The sequence below is a fragment of the Rattus norvegicus genome, chromosome 2 (assembly GCF_036323735.1).
Source record: "Rattus norvegicus strain BN/NHsdMcwi chromosome 2, GRCr8, whole genome shotgun sequence".
Lineage (NCBI taxonomy): Eukaryota > Metazoa > Chordata > Mammalia > Rodentia > Muridae > Rattus > Rattus norvegicus.
Window position 1 is genome coordinate 188,784,614 of NC_086020.1, and position 27,922 is coordinate 188,812,535.

General features: G+C 42.0%; 1 protein-coding gene across 8 annotated transcripts; it reads right to left on the reverse strand.

The window, feature by feature from the left end:
• On the reverse strand, nt 1-27,922 carry Hsd3b2 (hydroxy-delta-5-steroid dehydrogenase, 3 beta- and steroid delta-isomerase 2). 8 transcript variants are annotated; one of them, XM_063281677.1, is made up of 8 exons: nt 27,534-27,921; nt 27,095-27,296; nt 17,946-18,019; nt 16,330-16,396; nt 9,301-10,611; nt 5,730-5,936; nt 2,359-2,523; nt 1-1,140 (listed from the first exon to the last, which is right to left on the reverse strand). In XM_063281677.1, exons 6-8 carry the CDS (start codon nt 5,872-5,874, stop codon nt 329-331), a joined length of 1,122 nt encoding a protein of 373 aa, XP_063137747.1. In that variant the 5' UTR covers nt 5,875-5,936; nt 9,301-10,611; nt 16,330-16,396; nt 17,946-18,019; nt 27,095-27,296; nt 27,534-27,921; the 3' UTR covers nt 1-328. The 8 variants fall into 8 exon arrangements, with proteins under 8 accessions (XP_063137747.1, XP_063137744.1, XP_063137748.1 ...); XM_063281674.1 differs by having other exon boundaries at nt 9,301-10,746; XM_063281678.1 differs by having other exon boundaries at nt 10,554-10,611; nt 16,330-18,019; nt 27,534-27,922.

The following is a 27,922-nucleotide window of genomic DNA, read 5'->3' on the forward strand; positions in this document are numbered from 1 at the left end:
AAGTGTTGACAAATATTTATTGTTCCTTCTATTGGGCTTCACAAAGCAAGCAGACTTTTCTGAAGGTTAGACATGCTTTGGATGGGGAGAGAAAAGAATGGAGAGAGCTCTGAGGTACAAAAGGTGCTTAGGAAGCTGTGTATCTCTGGGCAGGTATTTCAGAAAGACAGCTCATGGCTGGGTCAGTGGCTGGCAAGGCTTCTTCTGATGACTTGAAGGCACTAAACTGGATTCTGTGTTGAAAGAAGGCAGCATGACCTGGCTTATATGTCTGTCCTTGCTGGAGGATCCAGTAAACACCCAGGACCATGTCCCTGCCCTCTTCCCATTACTGAGACTTTGTGTCCAATGTCTCCCTGTGCTGCTCCACTAGTGTCCCGATCCACTCCGAGGTTTTCTGCTTGGCTTCCTCCCAGCTGACAAGTGGCTTATAGCCCAGATCTCTCTGAGCTTTCTTGTAGGAGAAAGTGAACTTGCTATTTGACAGTGTGACCAAGTGGCGGTTAAAGGATGGCCTATAGTTGTACACTGGATGCAGAAAGAAGCTCACAATTTCCAGCAGGAAGGCAAGCCAGTAGAGCAGGGGCAGAGGAAGGCTCCAACTGGAATCAAGGTGGAGGCCCCATTCCTTGCTCAGGGTATAATTTAAATCATCATAGCTTTGGTGAGGGGTGTCATCTGAGATGTAGTAGAACTGTCCTTGGACATTTTGTGACTTCTTGGGGTCTCGAAGGCCCCTGGCAGCCAGAATATGTGCCCAGGCCACATTGCCTACATACACTGGATTGGCTATGGAGAATTTGCCAGTAACATTCAGAATACCCTTACTTTTGAGGGCCGCAAGTATCATGACAGAAAGGAATGGACTTCTCTCCCCATAAATGTACATGGGCCTTAAGGCACAAGTATGCAATGTGCCACCATTTTTCAGGATGCTCCCATTGGCTGCCAGCACTGCCTTCTCGGCCATCTTTTTGCTGTATGGGTATGGATTTGACCATGTGCTTTCATGATGCTCTTCCTCATGGCCATTCAGGATGATCTTCTTGTAGGAGTTGGGCCCTGCAACGTCAACTGTGCTGCAGTAGATGAAGGCTGGCACACTAGCTTGGACACAGGCCTCCAACAGATTCTGGGTACCTAATCACAGACAACACACTGTCAGTGACAGGAGAAAAATCATAGGTTCAATGTGCACACAGCTTCAGGCTCATTTTCATCCTCTAGCCCAATAGCACAACCTCTTCACAATTCAGGTGTATCTTCTTCTCCTGGACTCACAGCTAACATGCTACAGCTAGGAGACCACAGATGGATTCCAGAGAACAAGTATCTCTTGTTTTTTGTGTTCATGCTACTGTTACTGTGTTCGTGTGTGTGTGTGTGTGTGTGTGTGTGTGTGTGTGTGTGTGTGTGTGTCTGGGTGGTTTTTTTTAAACTTTAAAAGTCACCTAAAGTACTTCATTTTTTCATTCCTAATGTGTCTATGAAATAAGTATAATTTTACATATATTGATTCAGGCATGTTTCTTAAATTTACAAAACCAGAAGATCATTTCTTAGATTATGAACAAGAGCAGTTCTTTTAAGCTAAGAACTGTTGAAGATTTAACATCATTCAATCTCAAATACAGTTATGTACAGGTGAGAAGCACATTACATAGATAATTCATAGACACAGTTTTATTTTATTTTGTTGTTTGGTTTTTGTTATTTGATGAGACTATCATGAGCACAACTCGTCTGAGTTAGGGGACAAATGGCTATTGGGTTTGGGGAGATATAGAGGTATAGTTGTGTTCCTGATTGTATACACAATGTTATACTGTTCTATGTTATTCTTGGTTCTATCTGTGACTTCATTTACTCAGTTATATAAAGTAGAGGTGAGAAATATTCCTTCTAGTTTTCATTCTGAAAACCAGCAGTGGCTGAGCTCATCCGTTGCTCTTGGCAGAAAACTAAAAGAGTCTGTGCACCTCCGACTGGGCAGAATTTCTATAATGGCAGAATATGGCGAGGCCCCAGAGCTGTAGCCAAACTAGCAGTATGAAGAGTAAGCACTTGCAAGGTCTACAACTGGCTCATTGGAGGTGATGGGTCTGGGATTGTTAATTGCTTACAGTTGGAGTCCCATCTCCCTGGCATGGAGGACAGACCTCCACATCCTGGGTTACTTACGTTCTATCTGCAGGCAATCAGCCATGTAATAGCATTGAGCTCTACCAGCTGGATTTAGGGAGTAAAAGCATTAGACTCGGAGTATGGTGAGTATTCCAAGTAAAAGCATCCCCTTCCTGGTCTGCGTGGACATTTTCAACTACCTTACTTTCCCCTTGTCCTCTCCAGATACACTACCTTTCAGATTGACATCTAGGATGGTCTGCCTGGGATTGACACCTGTGACATCAATGAGGGCGGCAGTGTGGATGACAACAGAGATGCCCTGGCACGCTCTCCTCAGGCACTGGGTGTCAAGAATGTCTCCTTCCAACACTGTCACCTTGATGCTTGTCCCTAGGTCTGTGGAACACAAGGCAGATCATTGAGAGGATTCTTTGTGGGCTGTACACAGGTATCAGTTACCTAGATTATCAAGAATTGTCACAGTGGGAAAATATTGGAGAGGAAGTCTGACATATGGAAAGGGAGGAAAACGTTCTTTCCTACTGCAGAAAACAAATCAGATTAGGAAGCAGTCAGATATTTAAGAGAGTGGTGGGAAGTTGACTCATTCATAAAAGAGAATCTGGAGGTAATAGAGAGCTGGCTAGAAGTGGGATTAGCAATTGGGACATCTGTCCTAGGGTTTTGATGAGAAACTCATTCCCAGTAGTGGTAGCAGAGAAGGAAGACACACAGATGTGAACCTTAGTTGTTGCCCCTGCTAGAGCTTGGTATTTTCTGGGTCTGTGCTAAGCACAAAAGGAAGATTTTATTCAGTACTGATTACTCCACTTAAATGACTCAGGGAGATCAGAGGGACTGGAAATAAAATTAGGATGGGCCCCAGTGTGGATACAATGGAATATCTCCTCTGAGATACTATCAAATCAGATGTCAATGTTGCAACTGAGTCTTTCTCAGGGCTAACTTCCTTGTAGCCTTCTATCCCAAAGCAGTGCATACAGTGATGGTATCTTCAGGTTCTGAACGTTGCAGACAGCAATTTCCACTTGTTGATTAACTCACAAAGCAAATTGTGTGCCACACACAGTTTGTGCCAGCACCGTGTACTGGCGGTGCTTCTTAATTCTCCTGCAGCTTCAAGACCTTCCTTCCCACATTTCCTGGAAACTGGTCCTCTGGGCCCCACTTAATAAATGAGGAAAGTGAAACTCAAGAAATCTGGGCACACAGTTATGGCTACACCCACCCAAGATACCCCGCTTGCTCTCCCCCCGCCCCAACCCAATCATGCCATTAGCCCATTCTCTGGCATTGCTTGGAGTCAATTTTTCAAAGACAGATTAAGGTCATGCAACTGAACTGAAGTTTCCCATGAAGCCAAACAGTGAGAAAGGCCAGAGAAATTCAGGGTGAAAGAAACAAATATAATGGCTTGCTCCTAATTCTCTACTAAGTATGTCTTGTCCAGGCCCCCTCCTTTTGCCATGCAACTCCAGGAAGGACCTGAGTTGGAGAGAGGCAAACTCCAATGCTCAGGAGGAAGTAGGTACCTGCCTGAGGATTGAATTCTCTGATCATGATCCTATAAATCCACCCCTTCCTTTTCCCTTGTTACTGAGGTTGAAAACCAGTGGTTCTCAACCTTCCCAATGCTGTAACTCTTTAATACTGTTCCTAATGCTGTGGTGGCCCCCAACCAGAAAATTATTTCCATTGCTATTTCATAACTGTAATTTTGTTACTATTACAAATTATAATGTAAATATCTGTTATGCAGGATATCTGGTATGCAAACCCTGTGAAAGGGTCCTTCTACTCCCAAGGAGTCACTTGGCTGACTCACAATTTGAGATCTACTGCTTTAGATAGACTGGTTCAGGAATGCTGCTGTGACAAGAGAGAAGGAATCTAGACCTGTAGTGAAATAGAGTCTCATCCATGAACTATGAGAGGACCCTGAGATCTCCAGGAGAGGGTCTGTAGAGTCTTTCCTAGTGGAGCTATAGCACCATAGCACCACCCTTATCCAAGACACCTGGATGTGGCAGATATTTGCACAGCAATGTCATGGAATGGTGCTGTTATATGAGCTATGTCAGAAAAAGACCCAGAGAAGCTCTTCCACATACTAGATGGGAAGAGTATGAAGGCTCCCACGTAGTTTGTTTACTTTAGGTGTGACATTTGGGGAAGCCAGTTAACTTCTGCACTTACTTATCTCCATCTACAGAAACAGAGGCTAGAAACATTAAGTACATTCCAGAAATATTACCCATAGCCAATGAGTTGTCACCATGGTGTGCCCCCACAGATCCTGGCACAGAAAGGGTACTTCTAGGAATCTCCACTCTTATGTTTATGCAGGTCCTTCTCTATCCATACCCACTGTAGAGCTATTCCTCCAGACTGAGTCTTGGCTGTTTGTAAATATTGCTGAAATATCAGGATTCTAATGAATAGAATTGGCTGTGTGTTGATATTGCTTTCTGGAAACAATACAAGCTTATAGGGGAGGGAGCTGATGCTGGAAGAGGTCAGAGACAAGATGCAGAGGATGGGTGTTGTCCCAGAGGGCTATGGAGAACCCTGTGTTTAGGGCAGATCCCTAGGTAGGGTGCATTTACCCTTGAAGCTGAAGAGAGAGCAAAGATCTAGCTTGGGTCACATACAGACATAGGAATGAAGACTCTCAGGCCAAGAGTTGACCCCTGAACAAAATAATGGAGCTCAAGTGAGGGACTGCCAGCTTGACCTGTGATCCTCATTAATCATAGGATACTGCTGTAGTCATCTTTCATTTCCCACTTGAAGTCCTCGCTGTTTTGGTGAGTGACCTTCCTTACTACTTTACTCGCAAAGTTATTTTAATGATATGAGGTTTTGAATAGGTGGTAAAATATATTTCAAAATCAGTTGGTTCACTTGTGCCCAGAATAACAAATTGGCAAAAGATTAATGGCTTGCACCAGTGAATTCTGCAATGAGGAATGGGGGCAAATGAGTAAGAACAGTCCAGGAAAGGTATGGACAGTCCTGCTCACTCTGTCTTTGTGTCTGTCCCTCAGTATGACCTCATGCATTTGCTTGGGAATCTACTTTCTCAATCCCCATCTCTGCCTCTTTCTGTCTGCCATTCCTGTCCCCAGCCCTCTCTCTGTCTCCTTATATCTCTATCCCTTTCATGTATTTTTTAAATTTTTTATTTTACTTTTATTCAAGATGCTAAATGGAAGACACCTCCCCCCCCAGAAAAAAACCCCAAACATGCACAAAACATGTGACTAGATAAGTAGCAGTAAGAAGAGAGAGGGAGTTAGTGTTGAATTCCCCAGCTTAACGGTCTTTCTGGCTATTACCTAGCAACTGGCAAGTCCACATTAAGGGGCTACAGGAAAGAGAGAGAGAACTTCTCAGTCCAAACTCAGCCTTTCCCAAACTGTGTCTTTTTTGTTGTGTGGGATGTTTCCTTCTGACAAATGTGGACACGGAGAAGTGTTAGGACTGCAAGTGTCTTTTTCTTTACTAGACAAGGAGGAGCCCTCCCGCATCCAGGCTGTGTTGGGCATGCAATCACATGGCAAATTCTCACGTTCACTTACTGAAGAATTCTTCTCTGGTTTCTGGTCTGAAGACCTTGTCCAGGACCCTGACCTCCTTCAGATCTTTCTCCTGCACCAACAACTGGACGATCCTCTGGCCCAAAAACCCTCCTGCTCCAGTCACCAGGCAGCTCCACCCAGGCATGGTCAACACAGGAAGCAGATCACAGTGGGAGTGGGGTTAATGCACGGTGACCCTGGAGATGCCTAGAAAGAGAGATCTGGTGATTTTCCCAACCCAGTTTCTCCCTTGAACCTCTCATAACAGATCACAAGACATGGACAAATTTTCCACAGCACAAATCAATGTATTCCAATGTGTACCAAGAAACTGTCAACTCACAGGGTATGGCTGTGTCACAAGATTTCTTCTTTACCTAAATACCTGTTGCAAGCCTGGGTTATTTCACCTGTGCTTCTGAACAAATGATCACAAATTGGACCTCATTATATCTGTACTAGACGTGATCAAATTACATAAGCAACTCCTGGAACCCACAGAAATGGTGACATAACTTTGTTGGGTATAAAGTGTGTGTGAGGGTGATGAGGGAAGTCATGGAATAAGGCATAAAGGAAGGGCTCTGGGGTTTCTCTGCTCTTGGAGAATATACTGCTCTCTAGAAAGTTCTACAGGTTCAGTGATCTGGAACACAGAGAACCTGTCACTGGGGATCTGTTTTTTTATACTCCCATTTATGGGCGTGCTTTAACCACGTACAATTTGGTTGAAATGTGACAGGTCACAGAGTTTAGCCAAGTGCAATCTGACTGGATAGGTGGCCCAATGAGTCCTGTCTTTTGAAATTCCTCAGCTATTGCTTCCTCGAGGGTGTGGGACAGAAGTCATTTGGTATAGGAAGGCTCTGTTGATCAGCCACAAACCATTTTGGAGTGAGATTCAAGTCACATACTACAGAGAAAAAGCACAATATTTAAATGATTGTATCAAAAGTCACAGTCTGTTTGTTTTTGTGTTTTTTTCACAAATATCTCATGTCAAACAGATGCATAATTTAAAAATCTAACAAGTTAATGGGATTTCCATTCAACCTTTATTAATATGTTCAGTGCTTCATACTATCTGAATTTGTCTTTCAAAGGAGTCAGTTACTACACTTCCTCAAGTTTTTGGTGAGCATACACTTTCATGTCAGACATATGATATAATTGGGCTATGAAATAATATTGTGTTGGACTTTAGCCTTGTTGGAGCTGTAGATGTGAAATAAGATCCCCTTAAATTAGATCCCATTTATTCCCTTCTGTTCTCTCAGGGGCTTCCCCTTTTCTCCCAATTCATCAACATTTTCACACTTGGAAGGGACCTTAGGGGATGCACTTGCCCATCTAGACTGCATGGGACAGTTCTAGTGTAACAAGTAACTCCCCTCCCCTGCAGTAGTAGGGTAAGCTACAACTTGTGGAACTGGTGGGCAGTCTGGACCACCAGCCAATACAGCAGAATCCACTGTTAGTCCTCTTCATCCTAGACCTCCAAAAAGTTTGAAAATAGTTTCCATGGGCTCTGTCCATAGCCTAGCACTTTCAGTTGCTTGAATCCTGCTCCTCGGACCATGGCCTTGATTGGTTAGGAGATGATCTTTCAAGTGATGTGGGAAGCAAAATGTCACATTCTTGAATACACGCACACACACACACACACACACACACACACACACACACACACACACACACACACACACACCACCTATTTAATCCAACCCTCTGGCTTGCATGGCTCCTGTTTTATGCATCAGTCAGGAGAAAGATTTCCTTATTAGATATGTTTTCTGTTCCCACGGTAGCAGGTAAAAGAAATAAGAACTTCAGGAAAGGTTTGGTAAAAGTTATGTCTTCTGTGAACTTTTGCCTTCATTAATCATTATATCCACTCAGCCTCTACTCAGGCACAGTCCAGGTCTAAGAGGACCTCCTCAGGGAGCACTACTCAGCTAGTCATCCTGCTTCCCAACCAATACTGAGATAAAAGTGACTCAGCTTATCATATAAGATCTGTTTAAACACTTTAAGTTTGTAACCTATCATCTCTGATATTTTGATATTTTAGTGCAAAGTTAATGACTATAGTGCCCTCTATCTAGTCCACTGGGCTGGCCATCCCACTCTTTAACCAGGTAGAGTTATATAATAGAATGTGTTCTGTAGCCCTGGGTCCTATACTGGGCACACTGGTGCCCGAGTGTGTTCTCCACTGGGCAGGTTTAAAACCAAATCCTCTGCCCAACTAGCTACTCTCACAAACTACTTGAACAAAGGACAGAATTTCTTGACAACATACCTTCCTGCTGCCACCACTTAATGAATATATTTTGGTGAGCAAAGATATGGAGATAATTTTTATAGTTCTTGTGTAGTTGTCCTTGGAGGGATGGTGAGGATAGGGGCTTTAGTTCAAACCCATGGTGTTCTGAGCTCTATCTAGCATCAATCTGATCCAGAACTCTCAAACCTTAAGATTCATATGTCAGGTATCCTCAATGACAATGACAAAGCAATGGAATGTTTCACCCCACCCCCATCTTACTATTGGTTTGTTTGGACCTGTGCACTAGGACACTATTTCCCACATGTTTTAGCCATCTCTAAACCACAGTGGTAATTTTTAAGAAGTGATTATGGAAAGGGACCTACAGGAAGAGAAAATGGAATGAAAGGGGTGTTATCTACAGCCATGTGGGTCCAGGCACCTCTCTGGACATAATCAATATATCAGTTTCCTCTGAAATATTGAGATTATGCATTAAAAAAATAGAAGAGCAGAGGTTGGGGATTTAGCTCAGTGGTAGAGCGCTTGCCTAGCAAGCACAAGGCCCTGGGTTCGGTCCCCAGCTCCGAAAAAAAGAAAAAAAAATAGAAGAGCAAATATCCTTGATGGTGAGCAATCAATTTATAAAACTCACCTTGTCACCTTAAGCAAGAAGGACTTCTTTGGGCAACATTGAAGAAGCTCGATGGAGACAGTGATCAATTAAATCACATCTTGACAAACTTTTCTTAATTACTTTTACTTTTTGCTCCTGGGATTGCTCTTCCTCAATTTAGAGTAAGCTCACATCAGTACCATGAAAATGGACTGGGGAGGGGAAGGGGGTCACAGAATATTTCTATCTGGTTTTCGTCTTTCCAGGGTCATGCCGAAGAGATTTTGTTGTTGTTGTTGTTCCTCCTCTGCCTTTAGCAATTACTTGTTTCTTTACTTGGTATGTGAGGATGGCTGCCTGAGTCTAGGCTTTTAACACAGAAGTTCTGGTTACAAAATGCCTGTGATCGCTGGTGGATAATACCAATTACAAGTAGCATGGTTGGTAGTTAGTAATATTATAGTACAGCTAGCTATGTGTTTTAGTCAGGGGTTACTAGCAGAACAGAACCAAAAGTATATATATATATAAAACCAGAATTTACTAAATGGGTTTTAAAATAGTAAGAACAGTTAAATCACAATTCAGAAACTAGTGGTTACTTGGTCCTAGAGGCTAAATGACTCAACAGTTGCAGTAGTCCCCCAATGGCTATCCCTCACTGTGAGAAGACAAATGGTACTTACTCAGCCACAGGGTGTGGTGTATCAGTAGTCCCAACCAGGAGCTGGAATCGTGGAAGGAAGATTTCTGGAACCTAGCTGGTCCCTAGTCCACAATGATACAAGCTTGGAAAGGGGGGTTCTGGTCTCTGCAAAGGATCCAGCAGCAGCAGCACTGCCAATCAACTCAGAAGAGAGGTAGATGTTCTTCCTGGACAGGACGTTCTTTATCTAGGCTGCTACCAGAGGGTGCCGCCCACAATCAGGGTGGGACTTCCCACATTAGTCAATCAGGACACTTTGAGTCTCATTGTGGCAAATTGACACTAACACCACCATAATTAGGTGTTTCCTATGTCAGTACCGGTTGAGGGGAGCTTCTTTGTGGGGATGGCTCCTCCTGAGCTAAAGAGAGTATCCTGTCCTACAACCTAAAGACCAGCCTAAACTGAAAAGGTACAAAGAAAATAGATTTGGTTACCTTAAAATGAAGCTAAAACATTTTTTTTTTGTAGAAACAGTTTCCCATAAGTCTGTGGGGAGCCTGTCTACTTGACCTATGACAACTATTTTTTTATCTTTAACTACAGATCAATCTACCTTTGACATACTTTAAATGGTGATAATCAGATCTTTACTTTTATTGGACTGGGAGTGGACAGAGCCAGGTGCTGCAGAGGTCACAAGGTGTGTAACCTGACCTAGGGCTATAGCTAGCTGTCTTTCTGCTGATTGAGAGACAGACAACACAGGGGGAGGGCACACTAGGCTCCAAAAAAACTGAGATTACTATCTGTGCACTGCCCTTTGTGCTTGGTTTCCTGTTTTTTAGAAGTTGGATTATCTTCTTTGTTGAGTTCAGGATAACATTCACTTGGTGAAAACCCTCTTTTACATTTTGGGGTCATTTTAGGGCAGAGAGAAGTTATTAGGCTGAGATTTAAATTTGAATGTGTGACCATGACCACTGGTAGATGTCTTGTCCTTCAGTGGATAGATTCACACTCATTCACACGGTTACCATCCAAAAACAGGTGTACAGTTGTGGGGAGGCAGTGCTGGAGGGGGTGAGGAGGTGTTGGGGGAGCATTGAGGGAGGGACTATTTGGGGTGGTTTGAAGGATGGATACGATCATGCTGCATGTATATAAATATGAAACTCTCAAGAATAAAGCACCAAACCCCACAATATCTAACAAAAATGACTATTTTAACATATAATTTTAATCTAATTTTTATGTAAATTTACATGAAAGTCCTAACAAAGTCCTTCTTACCTTCTTTTGGAGATTTGTCAAAGTCTTTCTGAGTCTTCTATAGCCTGAGTGTAGATGTCTAAATAAGGATAAAGAAGTGCGCCAATGTCTTTGTCCTTGAAGGTCAGTCATAACCCAGAGGAAGACTCATACCTCTACCAACACTATAACTCCAGAGTAAACATTCCTTTTGATGTCAGACACCATGCAGACACTAGAGGGTGAAGACCAACCAGAGTTTTTTGTAAAGAGGATTATCAGGAGTCAAAGGTCTCAAATGCTTTAACAAAAGCCCACATTAAGACCTTTGACCCAACCCTGAAGATAGCCAACTGATAGGGTGTCCTACCCACCTCCTCCAGTTTTGGATGAATTAGCATTCTAAAAGTTTAATTGTTGGTAGACTATTTGGTCTTGAACACCCAACAGGAAAGAATAACACCCCAAATCAAACAGTTTTGAAATTGTGAAACCCATGCTACCAGGCCCTATCAAGGCTTCCAGACTGTTATCATTCAATCAGGGGACCTAAAGAAATATAGGAGAGTCAGTAGAGTGATTGGTCTTAGCCAATTCAAATAGGACTTTAGTAGGCATTACTAACTAATCAAGTGGCTGTCAAATGCTACTATGTCAGGAGCCTTAACAGGACAAGCTAATAACTAGTAGGTGATCATCCTGAGATGGCCAGCCTCGGATTATTAAATAATCTGCGACTGGTTCGCCCTTATTAAGTAAGGCTGTAAGGGATTCATTTTGGGAAAGATTCCTGCTATTAAAATGCTTTTCCTGTTGTTATTATTAGACATATATAACAATCATTGAGTAATAGCACACCCCTTTGGAGTAGATCTCTGCAGACCTACGAAGTTGTACTGTCTCGTAGTGATGCTATCCAGACAAATAGATGACTTCTTTAGTCTTAATGATGATCCTATAAGAACTCCTAAAATTATATCGATGATTATTAAGTTCTTTTATAGTGGAACTGCTATTAAGTCTCTTTCTGATAGCTAAAACTGCAGTGAGAACTCTGCTGGTCTCCCAGGTGTCACCAGTTAATTGCTCTTAGTAACCAGGCTTTCTCCTACTCAGAACACACTCCAAGAAGTTGTAAGACAATTATCAAGAGCCATAAATAGAGAACAAATGATTTATTACAGGTGCAAGGACAGAGTATAAGATATTGACTGGGTTTATCTATACAAAACTCCACTAACAACTTAGGTATGGTTTTAGACCTTCAGGGAACCTGTAGAGCTGACACTGGTGATGAATGTTTAGCCAGATAATTACTCCTGATGGATATTCATGTAAACATTCTCTGTTGTAAACTTCTACTTCAATTTATGCTTTGATCTTTCATTATGAACTTGTGATGAACTTTGTAACATGTGATTATGTATTCTCAAAGATGGTTAAGTGCTGAGGACAAAGAGAATACACAGAAAGACAGACACAGAAGGACAGAGAGAGGAGGTCTGAGCTGGAGAGGGACTAAGCGGAAGAGTCAGGTTTGAGCTAAGGAGAACTGAGCTAAAAAGATCTGGGCTGAGAAGAAATGCAGAGAGAAATAACTTAGAGACTATAGGCAACAGAAGAGAGAAATGTGCGAAATGCAGAGGAAAAGAGGAAAAAAGAAGAAGCTGGAGAGAGCAGAAGGAGCAGGGAGGTTTCTCCTTACCATGGGACAGAACAGGCCATTTCTCAATAGCAAGGCAGGCTTAGTCTTATTAAAAGGAACAGGCCTTTTCTCTTAAAACTTGGGCTTAATTCATTTAGTATTAAAAGGGTAGAAGCTATTTCTTTCTCTATATAATAAAGATTGGAGCTCATCTTTCATCCAGAATGAGTGAGTTCTTTCTGCACAGATGCTTGGCTTTTTGCTCCATATGCATATGTAAGTATGGATGTCTGTGTAAGTATGTAATTGTGAGAATGTATGCATGTGTGTGTGTAAGAATGTAATTGTGAGAATGCATGTAAGCTGGGCCCATCTGAATTTGAGTGGAAATGTATCAATGCGCATTTATTGAATCGGTGTGTGAAATTATGTTTATTGCATATTTGGCTATGTAAAAGTTTTTCCTTCTGCAAGCGCTATTCACTTCTCTTGGTTCAATAGAAGTTTATTGCTCCAATCTTCCACCTAGCCTGACAAGGAAGAAGCATAGGGACAAAAGGGAAAAGGCTCCAGCAAGTAATCCACTACTTTATCTCCTGCTGTTTTATAATGAGGTGCTAAATGCCAGAGACTGCAGTTTCTGGCCTCAGAGGAACCCAGAAGGTGGGTCAGTTACAGTAGCAGAGCATAGTGACTTAGACATAGATAAGTAAATCAGCTACATTAACATAGTAACTTAGACGTACATAAGTAAACTTATTATTATACAGCAATCCCAAGTATCTCCTAAGACAAAGTCTTACCCTCCGCCGACGCTCTTCCCCCTCCACTGCCTCAAGGAGAACCAACAGGAGAAAGAAGACCAATGTCCGGGCTGGCCCCCGGCATTACTTACAGTGCCTGAACAGGGACTTCTTGAGGTAAGCCCCAAATATTCTGTGTGTATCTCGGAAGAGCTAGGAGTCTCGTCTAGGGCCTAGCTAGCCCGCTGATTAGTGAAAATCAGTTCAGGATAGTCGAGTAAACTGAATCTGTGTGACCTTAAAGAAGGCAAATCTAGCTTGAAAGAAAGCTATCCTGCTTGAAAGAAAGTAACCCGCTTGAAAGAAGCAATCCCAGGTCTAGAAAGAAGGCAAAGCTGCCACCCTCCCACCCTACCCCCGAGCCTGACAGAAGGCACCCAATCGGTTGCCGATAAATATTTAGCTCTAAGAAATCTGTGTTCCGCCTGAAAGAAGGCATCCAGTAGGTGACTGCTAAATGCATAGCTATATAGTTTTATTGGCTAGTATTAAGCACTGGCCTGCTATCTGATACTGTACCCAGTAAGTGTACATAGCTTGTAGCTAACATTAGAGATTCCAACCACTACTGCTGTGACTTGAATCCGGATGGGACAAAATGAATCTAAACACAGAGTTCTTTCCAAATGTTATTAAGCATACTCTTACAGAAAAAGGCTTTGAGGTTAGCACTAGCCAGCTGACTTGTCAGAGCCTGGGTCCCCTGCAGTGTTTCACCCCCTTGTCAGATCCTTCTGGGTCCCCTGCAGGGTTTGACCCCTGCTGAGCCCTGCTGATGCAAGTGGAAGCCTTTTGTTCCTAACAAAGGAAACAGTCAGGCCCTGTAACGACACACCTGGGCGAAGGTCAATTCGTTTCTGTCTTTTGTCTTCCCATTCTTTTATTTTTGAGATTTAGGCTGGTCTTCCAGATTTCTCCTCAGTAAATTGGGGGCACGAATTCGGTCTTTTGTTACCAAAGCCTTAAGCCAGGGTTTCCCACTGTGCTTCCCAGAGTTTTCCACCTGGTCAACTTGGGGTATATACTCGAAAAATAAAGTCACAGAGTGGTCATTCTTTCTAATGTGTGTGTGTGTGTGTGTGTGTGTGTGTGTGTGTGTGTGTGTGTGTGTGTGTGTGTGTGTGTGTGTGTGTGTGTGTTAATCCCGCAGTCTTACGCCAGGTTCTCGGTACTGTGTCGGTGTGGGCATCGACAAATGGAGGTCCCACCGAGATCGGGAAAGAGAAGGTCTCCTGACGGGACATCCGGGGTAGCCCGCCGGCGAAGAAGCAGGGACGTATTGGGGTAAGATGGGCTAGAAAAGGCCTCGGTGATTTGGGCTAGCATTAGTAAAACTTGTAATAAAAAAGGGACAAGGTAATGGTAAAGTATTTTTGCGTATGTCTTCTTTTAGAGTTATGTTTTAGTCTTTGGACTCTGACTAGAGAAAGTTTACACCCTAGACATGAGAGAAATGGGTTTGGGAAAAACAGTCCTCCCCGACTCTCCGCAGATGCTTTGGAGAAAGAGAAGGAAACTTTTTCAGAGCTCTCCTAGGAACAGAAAGAAGGCAGGAGACGTCTTGCCTCTCTGCTGGCTCCTACTGGAGAAATGTTTATTTCTGGTTCTGGGTTCCATAGGTAGGATATCTGGGCCTCTTTGGTGGGACACCAAGGAGTTTTTATAATGAGTTTCACCTGGACAGGGGTCAACATTGCTTTCCAGAAAATGACCAGAGGGAGCTGCAAAAGAGTCCTACCAGGGCACTAAACCAACTAACTACACATACTTTTCCTTTAAAGGTAACTCCAGGGGTTAACTGTAGATAATAAAATAGAAAGACCTTTAACACAGAGCTTCTACTTTTAAAATTGTCCTGGTGGAAAGTGTCTCAGTGACATTTGTGCTTCACCTTTACACTAGAAAATTCTTTCTCAACTGCCATAAATTCTTTTCAGTAGGCTCTGTTCCAAGATCAAAACTAATTTTACCTGGCTCTGAGTAAATATGAATATAACTGTCAGATACTTCTCCCTCATACAAAGCCTTTCTCACAGCTCTGTCATTCATCCAGATACTCAACATAACCTGCATACCCTTTACACAGACTTTAAAATGTTTCCCTTAACTCCTACACTATGGACCTCAGACACTAATAGATCCTATATAGATTTGTCTGCTCTAATTGCTGTCCGTTGCCTCAGAGGATCTTCTGGAAAGCAAGCTAGCCCATACCTTCTGTGATACAACAGGTTCTTTCTAGTCTCTTCTCTTCTGAAGGGGTGGGTTTCTTTGTTTGTTGTTGTTTATGCCAAGCACACTGCCAATGTTCACAATCCACGTTTGGTTGTATGTAGCTGTGGTTGTCCCTCATTCGGCAGCATTTCTTATGGTTCTTATTCTACTATACATTGTTAGTCCCTGACTCTTACAGTGACTAAGTTTGTTCCTTTAAGAACTCAAAAGGCTTTCTGGGAAGAACAGCTCTGAGTAACTTGTCCAGATGGATTTGGGTACTTCCTGTCTTAGTTAGGGTTTATGTAGTGAAAAAACACCATGACCAAAACCAACTTGGTGAGGAAAGGATTTATTTCAGCTTACAACTCCACATCATAATCTACTACTGAGAGAAGTCAAGGCAAGAACTCAAACAGGGCAGGAACCTGGAGGCCAGAGCTGATGAAGAGACAACGGAAGAGAGCTGCTGATTGTCATGCTCCTCATGGCTTGTTTGGCCTGATTTCTTATACCTCTTATGACTGAGTGACACTACTCACATCGAGTTGAGCCCTCTCATGTCAATTTTCAGTCAATAGAATGCCCTTCAGACTTGCCCACAGGCCATCTACTAAGAGGCATTTCTCAATTTAGATTCCTTTTACATGCACATAATCTTAGCTGTGTCACATTAACATAAAAACTAGACTGCACACATAGTTTTGTGCTTTTGTCCTTGATCTCTAATTTACTTAAAATTTTGATATAATTACAACATTCTATATTATAAAATATTATGCTATTATCCTTGGGATAGAAACTATTACCATCAACACTGAAGCTTGCTTCCCGTACCTGAAATTATTTTGAACTCCAAACGATGTTACAGGCTAGCCTCTGATCTCTTGTGAGAATCATTTTCTCTCCTCCCCTAATCCCTCCCAACCAGCCTTCTAGGCTTTAGAGCCCTACCACTTTAAGGTAGATTAACATCACCAGTTAGGATCCCAAGACCCATGCTCAGCTTTGAAGCAGTTTCAGAAGACATCTCTTAATTCACAGTCAATAATTTGACACCGGTGATCTACAGGAGAAAATGTAGAAACAAGCCCCCCAAATAAAGCAAAATGACTACATTTTAACAATCAATCCATGACCATTTACAGGGCCTTACCTTTATAGAGCCACCATATCTTACATAGACATCCGTAGGGAAAATAAATACAGATAAGAAACAACTCCTGCAAGTGCAACAATCACATATTTGAAATAATATACACCAATAATAATAGTTACATCATAATGAATCAAAAGGCAAAAAAAGTGAAGCTACATTAGCCAATTAATTCTAAGAATTCTAGAACAACATTATATTTCAGGTTATAGGCTAGTGCAGATGGATAAATAATTAGAGCTAGGGGAATGTTTTTGGTCAGTTATGTATACTGCTTAATTGGAATTCATTTTTTCAGGCTTTCAATTATGGACCAGACATTTTCTCTTATATATTGGGAAGCCCCAAATGCCAAGGATGTGGGGAAGTTCAAAGTTCATGGTGGCAAACCTTGGGTGCATCTCCCAAAGGAGCTTCTAGGATTCCTTCCAGTCCAGGAGCATGGTACTTTATTCTGATTTGCTCTGAAACCTCTTCTCATCATGAGGCCAAGCATGTCTACGTTTACACTAAGAGTCTAGTCATTTAGAGTCACCCCAGCACAGGCTATCATGAATACTTGTCTCATTTTTGGATCCCAGGGGGCTACATGTAGAGAAATAACTATGTAATGAGACCATTACTACAGGCTTCTAGTTTTAAACTTTCATCAAGTCAATTGCTAGAGATTCAGACTAATGAATTAATATATAAAATAGTACATAAGAAGCACATAAAAGTTATGTTCAGAGTACACTCATAGTTTTAACAGAGCTAGCCAGCACCAGTTTTCTCTAGGGGCTACCAAATAGAAAAATTACTATTTCTCACATCTATAGAGTTCAAACTACATAACTCAACAGGTTGTCTTGGTCTTGACATTTTGACACTGGGACCTGCCTACTTGGGATCAGATCGTTGATTAAGATTTTTGTGGTTGTTTTTCAATTCAGATGGCCCTTCTGCTTTTAGGAGAATGGTGTTCAGGAATAAAGAGGTTGTGATGTGCTTGGGGTGCCACTTCTTTTAAACTGTTGTTCAGGGCACAAGGATGTATCCCCGACCTCTACCGAAGTTAAGTACTGTCTGCAACTATAGCTTCTATTGTACAGTAAACACACCATGCAAATATAGTGTGAGCTGACTACAAAATAGTCATTCTGTAAGTACCAAATGTTACAGGAAATAGAAGAGACCCCATTACTGTGGCGTACATGGGTTACTGTGGAAGAAAAGAGGAAGGAAGCAGTGGGGTTAGTGATTGGTATTAGGCTGTGATACAGGAGGTAAGGAAGGGGGATCTGCATAGAAAGAATGGCAGATACGAAAGAGAAGCGATGAGTGAGATGTGGGGGTTCTGGTTAGCCTAGTAAGAGCACCAGTGGAAGGGGAAGCCGTTGGTCCTGCCAAGACTGAACCCCCAGTGAACGTGATTGTTGGGGGGAGGGCGGCAATGGGGGGAGGATGGGGAGGGGAACACCCATAAAGAAGGGGAGGGGGAGGGGCTAGGGGGATGTTGGCCCGGAAACCAGGAAAGGGAATAACAATCGAAATGTAAGTAAGAAATACTCGTTAATAAAGATAAAAAAAAAAGAAATAGACTAAAAAGATAAAAAGAATGAGGTCATAATACACACCAATGTGATGCGTATACTCATCTCTAGTGAAGTTGAGGCCCATAGGCTCCATAGCGCAGAGAAGTCTGCATTCTCTAGGAGAGAAAAAAATAACGTGGAGAAAACAAAACAAAACAAAACAAAAATACAAGGTGTGATCCATGATGGTGGCCCTACTAGCTACATTGATCATGGGTTTATACAAATAAAGAAGTGCTGTGGAGACAACGTGAACTTGGTGGATGTAGGGTTACCATGACTTTTTGACTGGCAGGGCAACTTTGGAGAGGTTCCAAAGCATGAATAGACTCTCCAGTCTCAAATGGTGAAGTAGAGGTGGGGCCAGAGTCTGGGCAGGCACACAAATCTCAGAGAAGAAGCCCAGTGCTCTTTTGTTTACTTGATAGTTTCTGTCCTTTAAAAATGTAGAAAACTTTTAAGAAACGTGCTTGCGCTCATGTGAATATATGTGTGTGTGTGTGTGTGTGTGTGTGTGTGTGTGTGTGAGTGTGTGTGTGTGTCCGTTCACTCGAGCATACTTGCAGAAGATAGAAGTCAGCCTTTGGTGTTCCACAAATGTTCTCCATCTTATTTTTGAGATGGGATGTCTCATCTAGTATGGAGTTCTCTGACCAGGTCAGGTAGATTGACTTGCAACCCATAGGGATCTTGGGACTCTTGGAACCTCTTACAGGTGTTTATCACATATCAGATAGGATGTTGGATGGTTAATGTAAATCATTCTAGTATTTGAGTTACGAGTTAAATGATCTGATTCAACACTTTTCAAGTGCATAAGAGGTCATATCATCTAATCTCAGAAGTCTTTGAAATTCTTACTCTTGTCTTCTGTGTCTTTCCAACGAATATTTCCAAAAATGTTTTTACATATTTAATGTAATGGACTATTGTAAATGAGGAAGAAGTCCAACAAAGTGAGAGAAATCTCTCCTGCCTTATCATAGCCTCCAATATCTGCTGCATTTTGTTTTTTGTTTTGTTTGTTTTTTTGGTACTCCCCGACCCCCACCCCAGGATAGTTTTTCTCAGACAGAAAAATTTTAAATTTGATCTTAAGGCAATTTAATCTTACTATCTGGAATGAAGATTTCAGTTTAAATCTTTTATTTGTTAATGTGAAGAAAAAACTGGCTGTCACTAGCAAACTATTTCTAAGCAAAATAACCACTAAAGACAACATGGGGGGTTGGTTTAGATAACTCACTTATAAAGCACAGCGAGTGTTTTCCTTGTGTGGTACTAGAAGGGTGGGAGAAGCTCAGATACCTGGCTTCAATGCTCTTTGGGTATTTTCACATACCCAAATAATGTCTGTTTCCAGCTGCAAAAAGTAACATTGCATTCCCTGAAGTCTTAACTTCTGTGTTTATGTAACACATGTCCTTGTTATGATCAGTTGAACAGTAAGAGATACAGAAACGAATATCAAATCATGATCTTATGCCCCATATATCATCTAGAATTGAGGAGGAAAATGTCTTGCCCTAAATTCTGTTCTGGAAGTTTGGCAGGATGCAAGACTATGTGGATGAGCAGTTGTGTTTAGTCAGTGAGCAGAGGCTTTCTGCTGTTGAGCACCTGGGAAGGAAGCCTTTCAGGTCTGTCTTGTCACACCCTGCTTCTGTGCCAGCTGCAGGATTCCAAGAGCTTCCAACTTTTCTTTCCTAATAAATTATATTTCACAGGAAAACCCAGGAATCTATATAGGAAACATTGAAGACATGTAAACTGTATCTTAAATATTTAATACTTTAAAAACACAAGCAAAAAATGCTAATGGTCCTGGGATTTCTTATTTATCTTCTTGAAAACTGTACTGTTTTAAATAGTTTGATAATTGTATGCATGCATACAATGTATTTTAAACAATTTATTTAACCCCCCTTCCATTCAACTTCTCCCAGGTCTAACCCCCTATTGACAACCCCTCTCAATTTTAGGTTCTTAGTGGAAAAAGAAAATCGCTTTGTACTGCTCATGTATCCGTGGCTGTTACTGCATCCACTGAAGCATAGTCCACTCACTGGGGACCACATCTCTAAAGAAAAAGGTCTTCTGAAGGGCTTCAACAGCAGCAGATAGAGACAGATGCAGAGACTCACAGTCAAGCATCAGGGAAGGCTCAGGGAGTCGTGAGGAAGCATGGGGGATAGAGTTGAGTGAGCTGGAGTGGTTCAAGAACACTGCAAGGAGACTACCAAGTTAACTTACAGGGAGGCTCACTGAGACTGAATCACCAAGCAAAGAGCATGTAGAGGCCGGACCTAGGCACCCCCTTATTTGTAGCAGATGTAAAGCTTGATCTTTATGTGAATCCTCTCACACTTGGAGCAAGGGCTGTCTCTGACTCTGTTGCCTGTCATTGAATCCCCTTCCTCTACTTGGACAACCTTGTTGGGCCTCAGTGGAAGAGGAGAGGCTTACTCTTGCTGGGACTAGATATTTTGGGGTGAGGTGGTACCTAAGGGGGAGGCTTCTCCTTCTCTAAGGAGAGGGAATGGGTAATGGGGGGAGGGATTTGCAAGGGTAAGGCTGGGAAGAAAAGAGGGAGGGGCTGCCATTGAAATGTAATGTGAATAAAAATATGAATGATATATATAAAACCTTCCCAGAATCAAGGGCCTCTCCTCCCATTGATGTCTGACAAGGCCATTCTCTGCCACATATGCAGCTGGAGCCATGGGTCCCTCCATGTGTCCTCTTTGGTTGGTGGTTGAGTCTCTGGAAGGTCTGGGAGTCTGGTTGGTTGATTTGTTCTTCTTATAGGCTTGCAAACCCCTTCAGCTCTTTCAGTCTTTTCTCTCCTTAATTAGTGACCCATGCTCAGTCCAATGGTTGGCTGGGAGCATCCACCTCTGAGTTTGTCAGGCTCTAGCAGAAGCTTTCAAAAGACAACCATATCAGCCTCCTGTCAGCACGTCTTGGCATTCACAATAGTGTCTGAGTTTGGTGTTTGTACATAGGATGCATCCCCAGGTGGAGCAGTCTCTGGAAAACCTTTCCTTCAGTCTCTACTCCACATTTAGTCTCCGCATTCCCACCCTTGAGTATCTTGTTCCCTCTTCTAAGGACTGAAGCATCCACATTTTTGTCTTCCTTCTTCTTGAGCTTCATGTGGTTTGTGAATTTTTTCTTGGGTATTCTGAACTTTTGGGCTAATATCCACTTATCAGTGAGTACATACCATGTGTGTTCTATTGTGACTGGGATACCACATTCAGGATGATATTTTCTAGTTCTAGCCATTTGCCTGAGAATTTCATGTAGTCATTGTTTTTAACAGCTGAGTATTCTATTGTGTAAATGGACGTTTTCTGTATCTATTCCTCTATTGAAGGACATCTGGGTTCTTTCTGGCTTCTGACTATTATAAATAAGGCTGCTATGAACACAGTGGAGCATGTGTCCTTGCTGTATGTTGGAGCATCTTTTGGATTTTTGCTCAGGAGTGGTGTAGCTGGGTTCTCAGGTGTCCAATTTTCTGAGACTTGATTTCCAGAGTGGTTGTACCAGCTTGCAATTCCACCAACAATGGAGGAGTGTTACTCTTTCTCCATATTCTCGCCATCATGTGGTGTCACCTGAGTTTTTGATCTTAGCCATTCTGACAGGTGTGAGGTGGTATCTCATGGTTGGTTTGATTTGGATTTCTCTGGTGACTAAAGATGTTGGACATTTGTGCTTTTCGGCCATTCAATATAGTTCAGTTGAGAATTCTTAGTTTAACTCTGTACCCCATTTTTAAAAATAGGATTATTTAGTTCTCAGGAGCCTAACTTCTTGAGTTCTTTGTGTATATTAGGTATCTAAAAGATGTAGGATTAGTAAAGATCTTTTTCCAATCTGTTGGTTGACTTTTTGTCCAATTGACAGTGTCCTTTGCTGTACAGAAGTTTGTAATTTTATGAAGTCCCACATGTCGATTGTTGATCTTCGAGAATAAGCCACTGGTATACTGTTCAGGAAAATTTCCCTTGTGCCCATGCGTTAGAGGCTCTTCCCCACTTTTTCTTCTGATAGTTTCAGTGTATCTGGTTTTATGGGGAGGTTTTTGATCCACTTGGACTTGAGTTTTGTAGAAGGAGATAAGAAAGGGTCAATTTGCATTCTTCTACATGCTGACTTCTAGTTGAAAAGCACCCTTTGTTAAAAATGCTATCTTTATTCCATTGGATGGTTTTAGCTCCTTTGTCAAAGATCAAGTGGTTGTGTGTGGATTCATTTCTGGGTCTTCAATTTTATTCTATTGATTTATCTGCCTGTCTCTGTCCCAGTACCATACAGTTTTGCTCTGTATCACTATTGCTCTGTAATACAGACTGAGGTCAGGGATGATGATTCCTTGTACTGGCTAGTTTTGTGTGACAGTTTGACACAAGCTGGAGTTATCAAAGAAAAAAAGAGACTCAGTTGTAGAAATGCCTTCATGAGATCCCTCTCGATCTCAATTAGTGATCAAGAGGGGAGAACCCAGACCATTATGGATGGTGCTGTCCCTGGGCTAGTGGACTTGGGTTCTATAAGAAAACAAGAATTTTTGGGGTCACTTAAGTATACTATCATATCTGCAAATGGTGATATTTTGACTTCTTCCTTTCCAATTTGTATCCCTTTGACCTCATTTTGTCAAATTGCTCTGGCTATGACTTCAAGTACTCTATTGCATAGGTAGGGAGGGCATGTGCAGCCTTTTCTAGCCTTGTTTAGTGGTACTGCTTCAAGTTTCTCTCCATTTAGTTTGATGTTGGCTACTGACTTGCTATATATTGTTTTTACTATGTTTAGGTATGGGCCTTGAATTCCTGATTTTTCTAAGACTTTTACCATGAAGGGGTGTTAAATTTTGTCAAATGCTCTCTCAGCATCTAATGAAATTATCATATGGTTTTTTTTCTTTGAGTTTGTTTACATAGTGGATTACTTTAATGGATTTCCGTATATTGAACCATTCCTGCATCCCTGGGATCCAAGTGGATCATGATGGATGATCATTTTGATGTGTTCTTGAATTCGATTTGCAAGCATTTTATTGAGTACTTTTGCATCAATATTTATAAAAAAAATTTGGTCTGAAGTTCTCTTTCTTTGTTGAGTCTTTGTCTGGTATAGGTATAAGAGTAATTGTGGGTTCATAGAACGAATTGGTTAGTGTTCCTTCTGTTTCTATTCTGTGGAATAGTTTGGAGAGTATTGGTATTAGGTCTTCTTAGAAGGTCTGATAGAATTCTGCACTAAATCCATCTGGTCCTGGCCTTGTTTTGGTTGGGAAACTTTTAATGACTGCTTCTATTTCTTTCAGGGTTATGGGATGGTTTAGATTGTTCCTCTGATCCTGATTTAACTTTGATACCTGGTATCTGTCTAGAAAATTATCCATTGATCAAAATGTGAATACTTCACTCCTTCTTTAAAAGGGGAACAAGAATACCCTTGGCAGGGAATAGAGAGGCAAAGATTAAAACAGAGACAGAAGGAACACCCATTCAGAGCCTGCCCCATATGTGGCCCATACATATACAGCCACCCAATTAGACAAGATGGATGACGCAAAGAAGTGCAGGTCGACAGGAACCGGATGTAGATCTCTCCTGAGAGACACAGCCAGAATACAGCAAATACAGAGGCGAATGCCAGCAGCAAACCACTGAACTGAGAACAGGACCCCCGTTGAAGGAATCAGAGAAAAGACTGGAAGAGCTTGAAGGGGCTCGAGACCCCAAATGAACAGCAATGCCAAGCAACCAGAGCTTCCAGGGACTAAGCCACTAACCAAAGACTATACATGGACTGACCCTGGACTCTAACCTCATAGGTAGCAATGAATAGCCTAGTAAGATCACCAGTGGAAGGGGAAGCCCTTGGTCTTGCTAAGATTGAACCCCCAGTGAATGTGATTGTTGGGGGGAGGGTGGTAATGGGGGGAGGATGGGGAGGGGGACACCCATAAAGAAGGGGAGGGGAAGGGGTTAGGGGGATGTTGGCCCAGAAACTGGGAAAGGGAATAACATTCGAAATATAAATAAGAAATACTCAAGTTAATAAAAAAAAAAAGAAAAAAAAGACTTTAGGAAGACTTTTGAAAGACAAATGCTATATATGAATGGATGTCATCCCTTCATCTTGAATAAAAAGACTGAACTTTCAAAAAAAAAAAAAGAAAATTATCCATTTCATCCAGATTTTCCAGTTTTGTTGAGTATAGGCTTTTGTAGTAGGGTCTGATGATTTTTTAGATTTCCTTGGTTTCTGTTGTTATGTCTTCCTTTTCATTTCTGATTTTGTTAATTTGGATACTCTTTCTGTGCCCTCTGGTTAGTCTGGCTAATTGTTTACCTGTCTTGTTGATTTTCTCAAAGAACCAACTCTTGGTTTTGTTGATTCTTGTGTAGTTCTTTTTGTTTTTACTTGGTTGATTTCAACCCTGAGTTTATTATTTCCTGCCATCTACTCCTCTTGGGTATATTTGCTTCTTTTTGTTCTAGTGATTTCAGATGTGTTGTCAAGCTACTAGTGTATGCTCTCTACAGTTTCTTTTTGAAAGCACCCAGAGTTATGCATTTTCCTCTTAGCACTCCTTTCATTGTGTCCCATAAGTTTGAATACATTGTGCCTTCACTTTCATTAAAATCTAAAAAGTCTTTACACTATGTGATTTCATCAGTTCTCTTCCTTCTAACCTTCTAGGAACTTAGGCTTGTCTTTACTGTGTACATTTTAAAGTATAAGTAGATGCTAACTAATCAGTTAATTAATGATCAAAATAGGCACTTATTGATCAGTTAATTAATGATCAAACTACGTGCCTCAAATATATTTACGTGTGCTCTAGAATCTTCAAGCATACTGACATTACAGGTGGTAGCTGAGAGTTCCCCCTCTCTTACCTCTCCCTTTCTAGGACCATTTCTTAAGGAATATCCAGTTTTCTTAAGATTCTTGTGAGCTTGGTGTGTAAGTCTACGTAGGCAGGAGGAAGCCAATGGAGCTGGAGCTCTGCCAAGCAGGAGCAGCCTGCTCTTCAGGACTGACATCCCTATTACAAGCAAGTGCAAGGTTCAAGGAGTAATGGGAAGACAGGAACTTTCACTTCAGTCTCTGGTGAAGTGGACAACTTCCCACCATCCAGACAGGGAGGTAGAGAGGAAGGTTTATCACCTATGACACAGGAATAAGAGTCCTTGCTTCCTGTTTGGGGAGTATAAAATGAGCTAATCTATGTCAATCAGAGTTCCTGCCCACAGTAACAGGGCTCCAGACCTTAGCACAACTGACACCAAGATGGGAATACCACTCAGGTCATAAAATTCAGCACTTAGAGAGAACCTCCTGCCAAAAACTAAAACAAAGGCCTAATTCTTCAAAGTCCATGAGTTTTGGAAAGTCTGAGAATCTACTAGCCTTGCCTTTTAGCTTCTGTTGTTCTGCTTTTTGTCTATTTTTGTTAACTGAAGTATGTCAATCATTTTTGTGCATAAACCCTTGCTGTAAGGATGGCTCAGGACACAAAGCAGGTCCTTGGGAAGCTTTCTGCATGGGATGGAAATCTCCTGGTACAGATATCAGTTACCTAGACCTTTAAGGGCAGTCATGGGGAGAAGACACTGGGGAGGAGATCTTTCTACTGAAGGAAGCATAAGTGCTCAAAAGTCAGAATGTAGCATATGTAGGGCAGGAGGAAGCATCTATTTCCACCTGATCCCTTTGTAGAAAATGCATCTGAGCAGTAAGATGCCATTTGTGTTTTGCACATAAACAGAGAATTATGGGAAATTCCTACATTCATTAAAGTAACTGGAGAGGTGGTGACCCTCAAATGTAAGGAGGGAGACTAGGATTTAATTGATAGGGAATGGGGAAATCCTGTGTGGATTTGAAGGAGAAACAGAGCCAGAGTTCTGCTTTGGGATGTTGTGACATCAGTCTTTGGTATACACTGCATAGGTGTGAAGACAGGAGAGAAATATGTCCCAGCAACAGGATAACCACATTTTGTCCTCCAGAGTTCCAGTGAGATGGATTCAGAAGAGTGAGACACAAAGATATTTCAGCCCTGACCTTGATAGGCCTTGATATTCTGGGTCTGAGCTGAGAACAAAGGAAGAGCTAGCTGAATTACAGAGATGGGAATGGAGCCTCTGAGAGAACTGTCAGTCAGCATACAGCAGTTGTCAGAAGCATTAATCGATGCTGAATACAAGTCAGCCCATAAGAGGACTCGGCTGCAGACAGGAAGCCAGGGCCGTGGATGCATCAGTACCTTTAGCTTCTATGGAATCCACAGGGGGACCCTGTTAATTACGTAGTCAGATAAATTCCTCACAAAGGAGTATGTGACATAGGCAATCTGCACCAGTTCCTGACACTGTCCTCATAGCTGAGGCTCTTTTCCTATGGTCCCTGCAGGGATATCTTGAGGGTGTGAAGACAATGCAGCTAAGAATCTGCACTGTCATTCCAGAGCTTGCTCTTGCCCTAGGAGCAGCAATTTCAGCTAAGAAGAATGCCAGACTCCAGACAAGTCTTCTGTCATTTCCTCTGTGGAGATGAAGGATAGAGGGGAATGACATTGGAGAAAGGAGGTGAGGAGTCCATGGCCCTCACCTGACCCTGGTCATTATACTGTTTGGTACATGGTCTGTGTGATTCAGTCTTTCACTCTCTGCCTTCTCTGTCTCTCTTTTACTCACTGATTTGACTTTTTATTTCAACTCCATGTTGGAGAAGGCTCACTGAGTGTCCTTTGCCAAACCACACAAGGAAAGGAACAAACAACCAGACCAAGTAGAAAAGGCAGGGACCCTCTGTGGAGGCCCCCAACCCAGCATCTTTCCAGTAGACCAATATGTACTAAGTTCACCTTACAGGAAGTACACAACTGTGAGATTGCCACTTGGGAAGAAAGACAGAGCTCTGGAGTTCCAGTAGTTGCTCTTGTGGATACCACGTCTAGGTCAGACACAAGTCAGACTCTAGCCATACAGCTGTGTGGTGTATTTTATGCTGTGTGCTCATGAATCTTCCAGATGTGTTTGAGCAGGGGAGAAGCCTTATGTTTCAAGAGCTCCTCCATATTTGCTAGACAAGAACCCCTTCCAGCCCTCAGTCAGCATTCCCAACAGTCACACAAACAGAACCTCTGACTCACTTACTAGAGAATTCCTCCTTGGTATCTGGTCTGAAGCGTTTGTACAGAGCCCTGACCTCTTGTAGTTTTTTCTTCTGTTCTGACATCCGGATGATCCTCTGGCCCACAAAGCCTACTGCTCCTCTGGCAGCTCCATCCAGGCATGGTCAACCCAGGAAACAGATCACAGGGGGAGCAGTTGTGATGTATGATCATTCCGAGGAGAACTAGAAAAAAAGGTCCCAATGAAGATAGTTTTCCAGTAATTCCTTGGATTTCCTCTACCCAATTTTTTCTAGCACACTATGACCATACCAACAGGAAGTGGAACTAAAATAAAATAAATAAAACAAAATAAAATCTACCCTGTTAAATTGTTGAAAATCAGATGAGAAAGTCTGGATACTAGTCTCCTCAGCCCTTAGGTCAAGGCTAGTGTTTTAATCTCTGGCCTTCTGACTCACCATATCTTGATGCAGGCTTGCGTTGTGGTCATTATTTATTCTTCTCTGTGGTCCCTCCTTCCCAGTGATTGATAAACATTCTGACCTTTATTGTTGGCACAGGAAGAAAAGTCAGCTTCAAGGCTACCTTGTAATAAAACTTTTTTTTGGACATGTGCACTTCTGAACAGTATTATTGTCAATGTATAACGGAGCAGCAGATATAAAATATTAAAATATTAGATAAATAGGAGCAGTAATGCAGTGCATGCTTTTAATTCTAGCACTCTAAAGGCAGACCAAATGAATTCATGGCCAGCCTGGTGTACATAGTGAGTTCCTGGATTGCCAAGGCTATATAATGAGACGTTGTCTCTACAAGCAAACCAAAGCAAAACAAAAAATGAAGT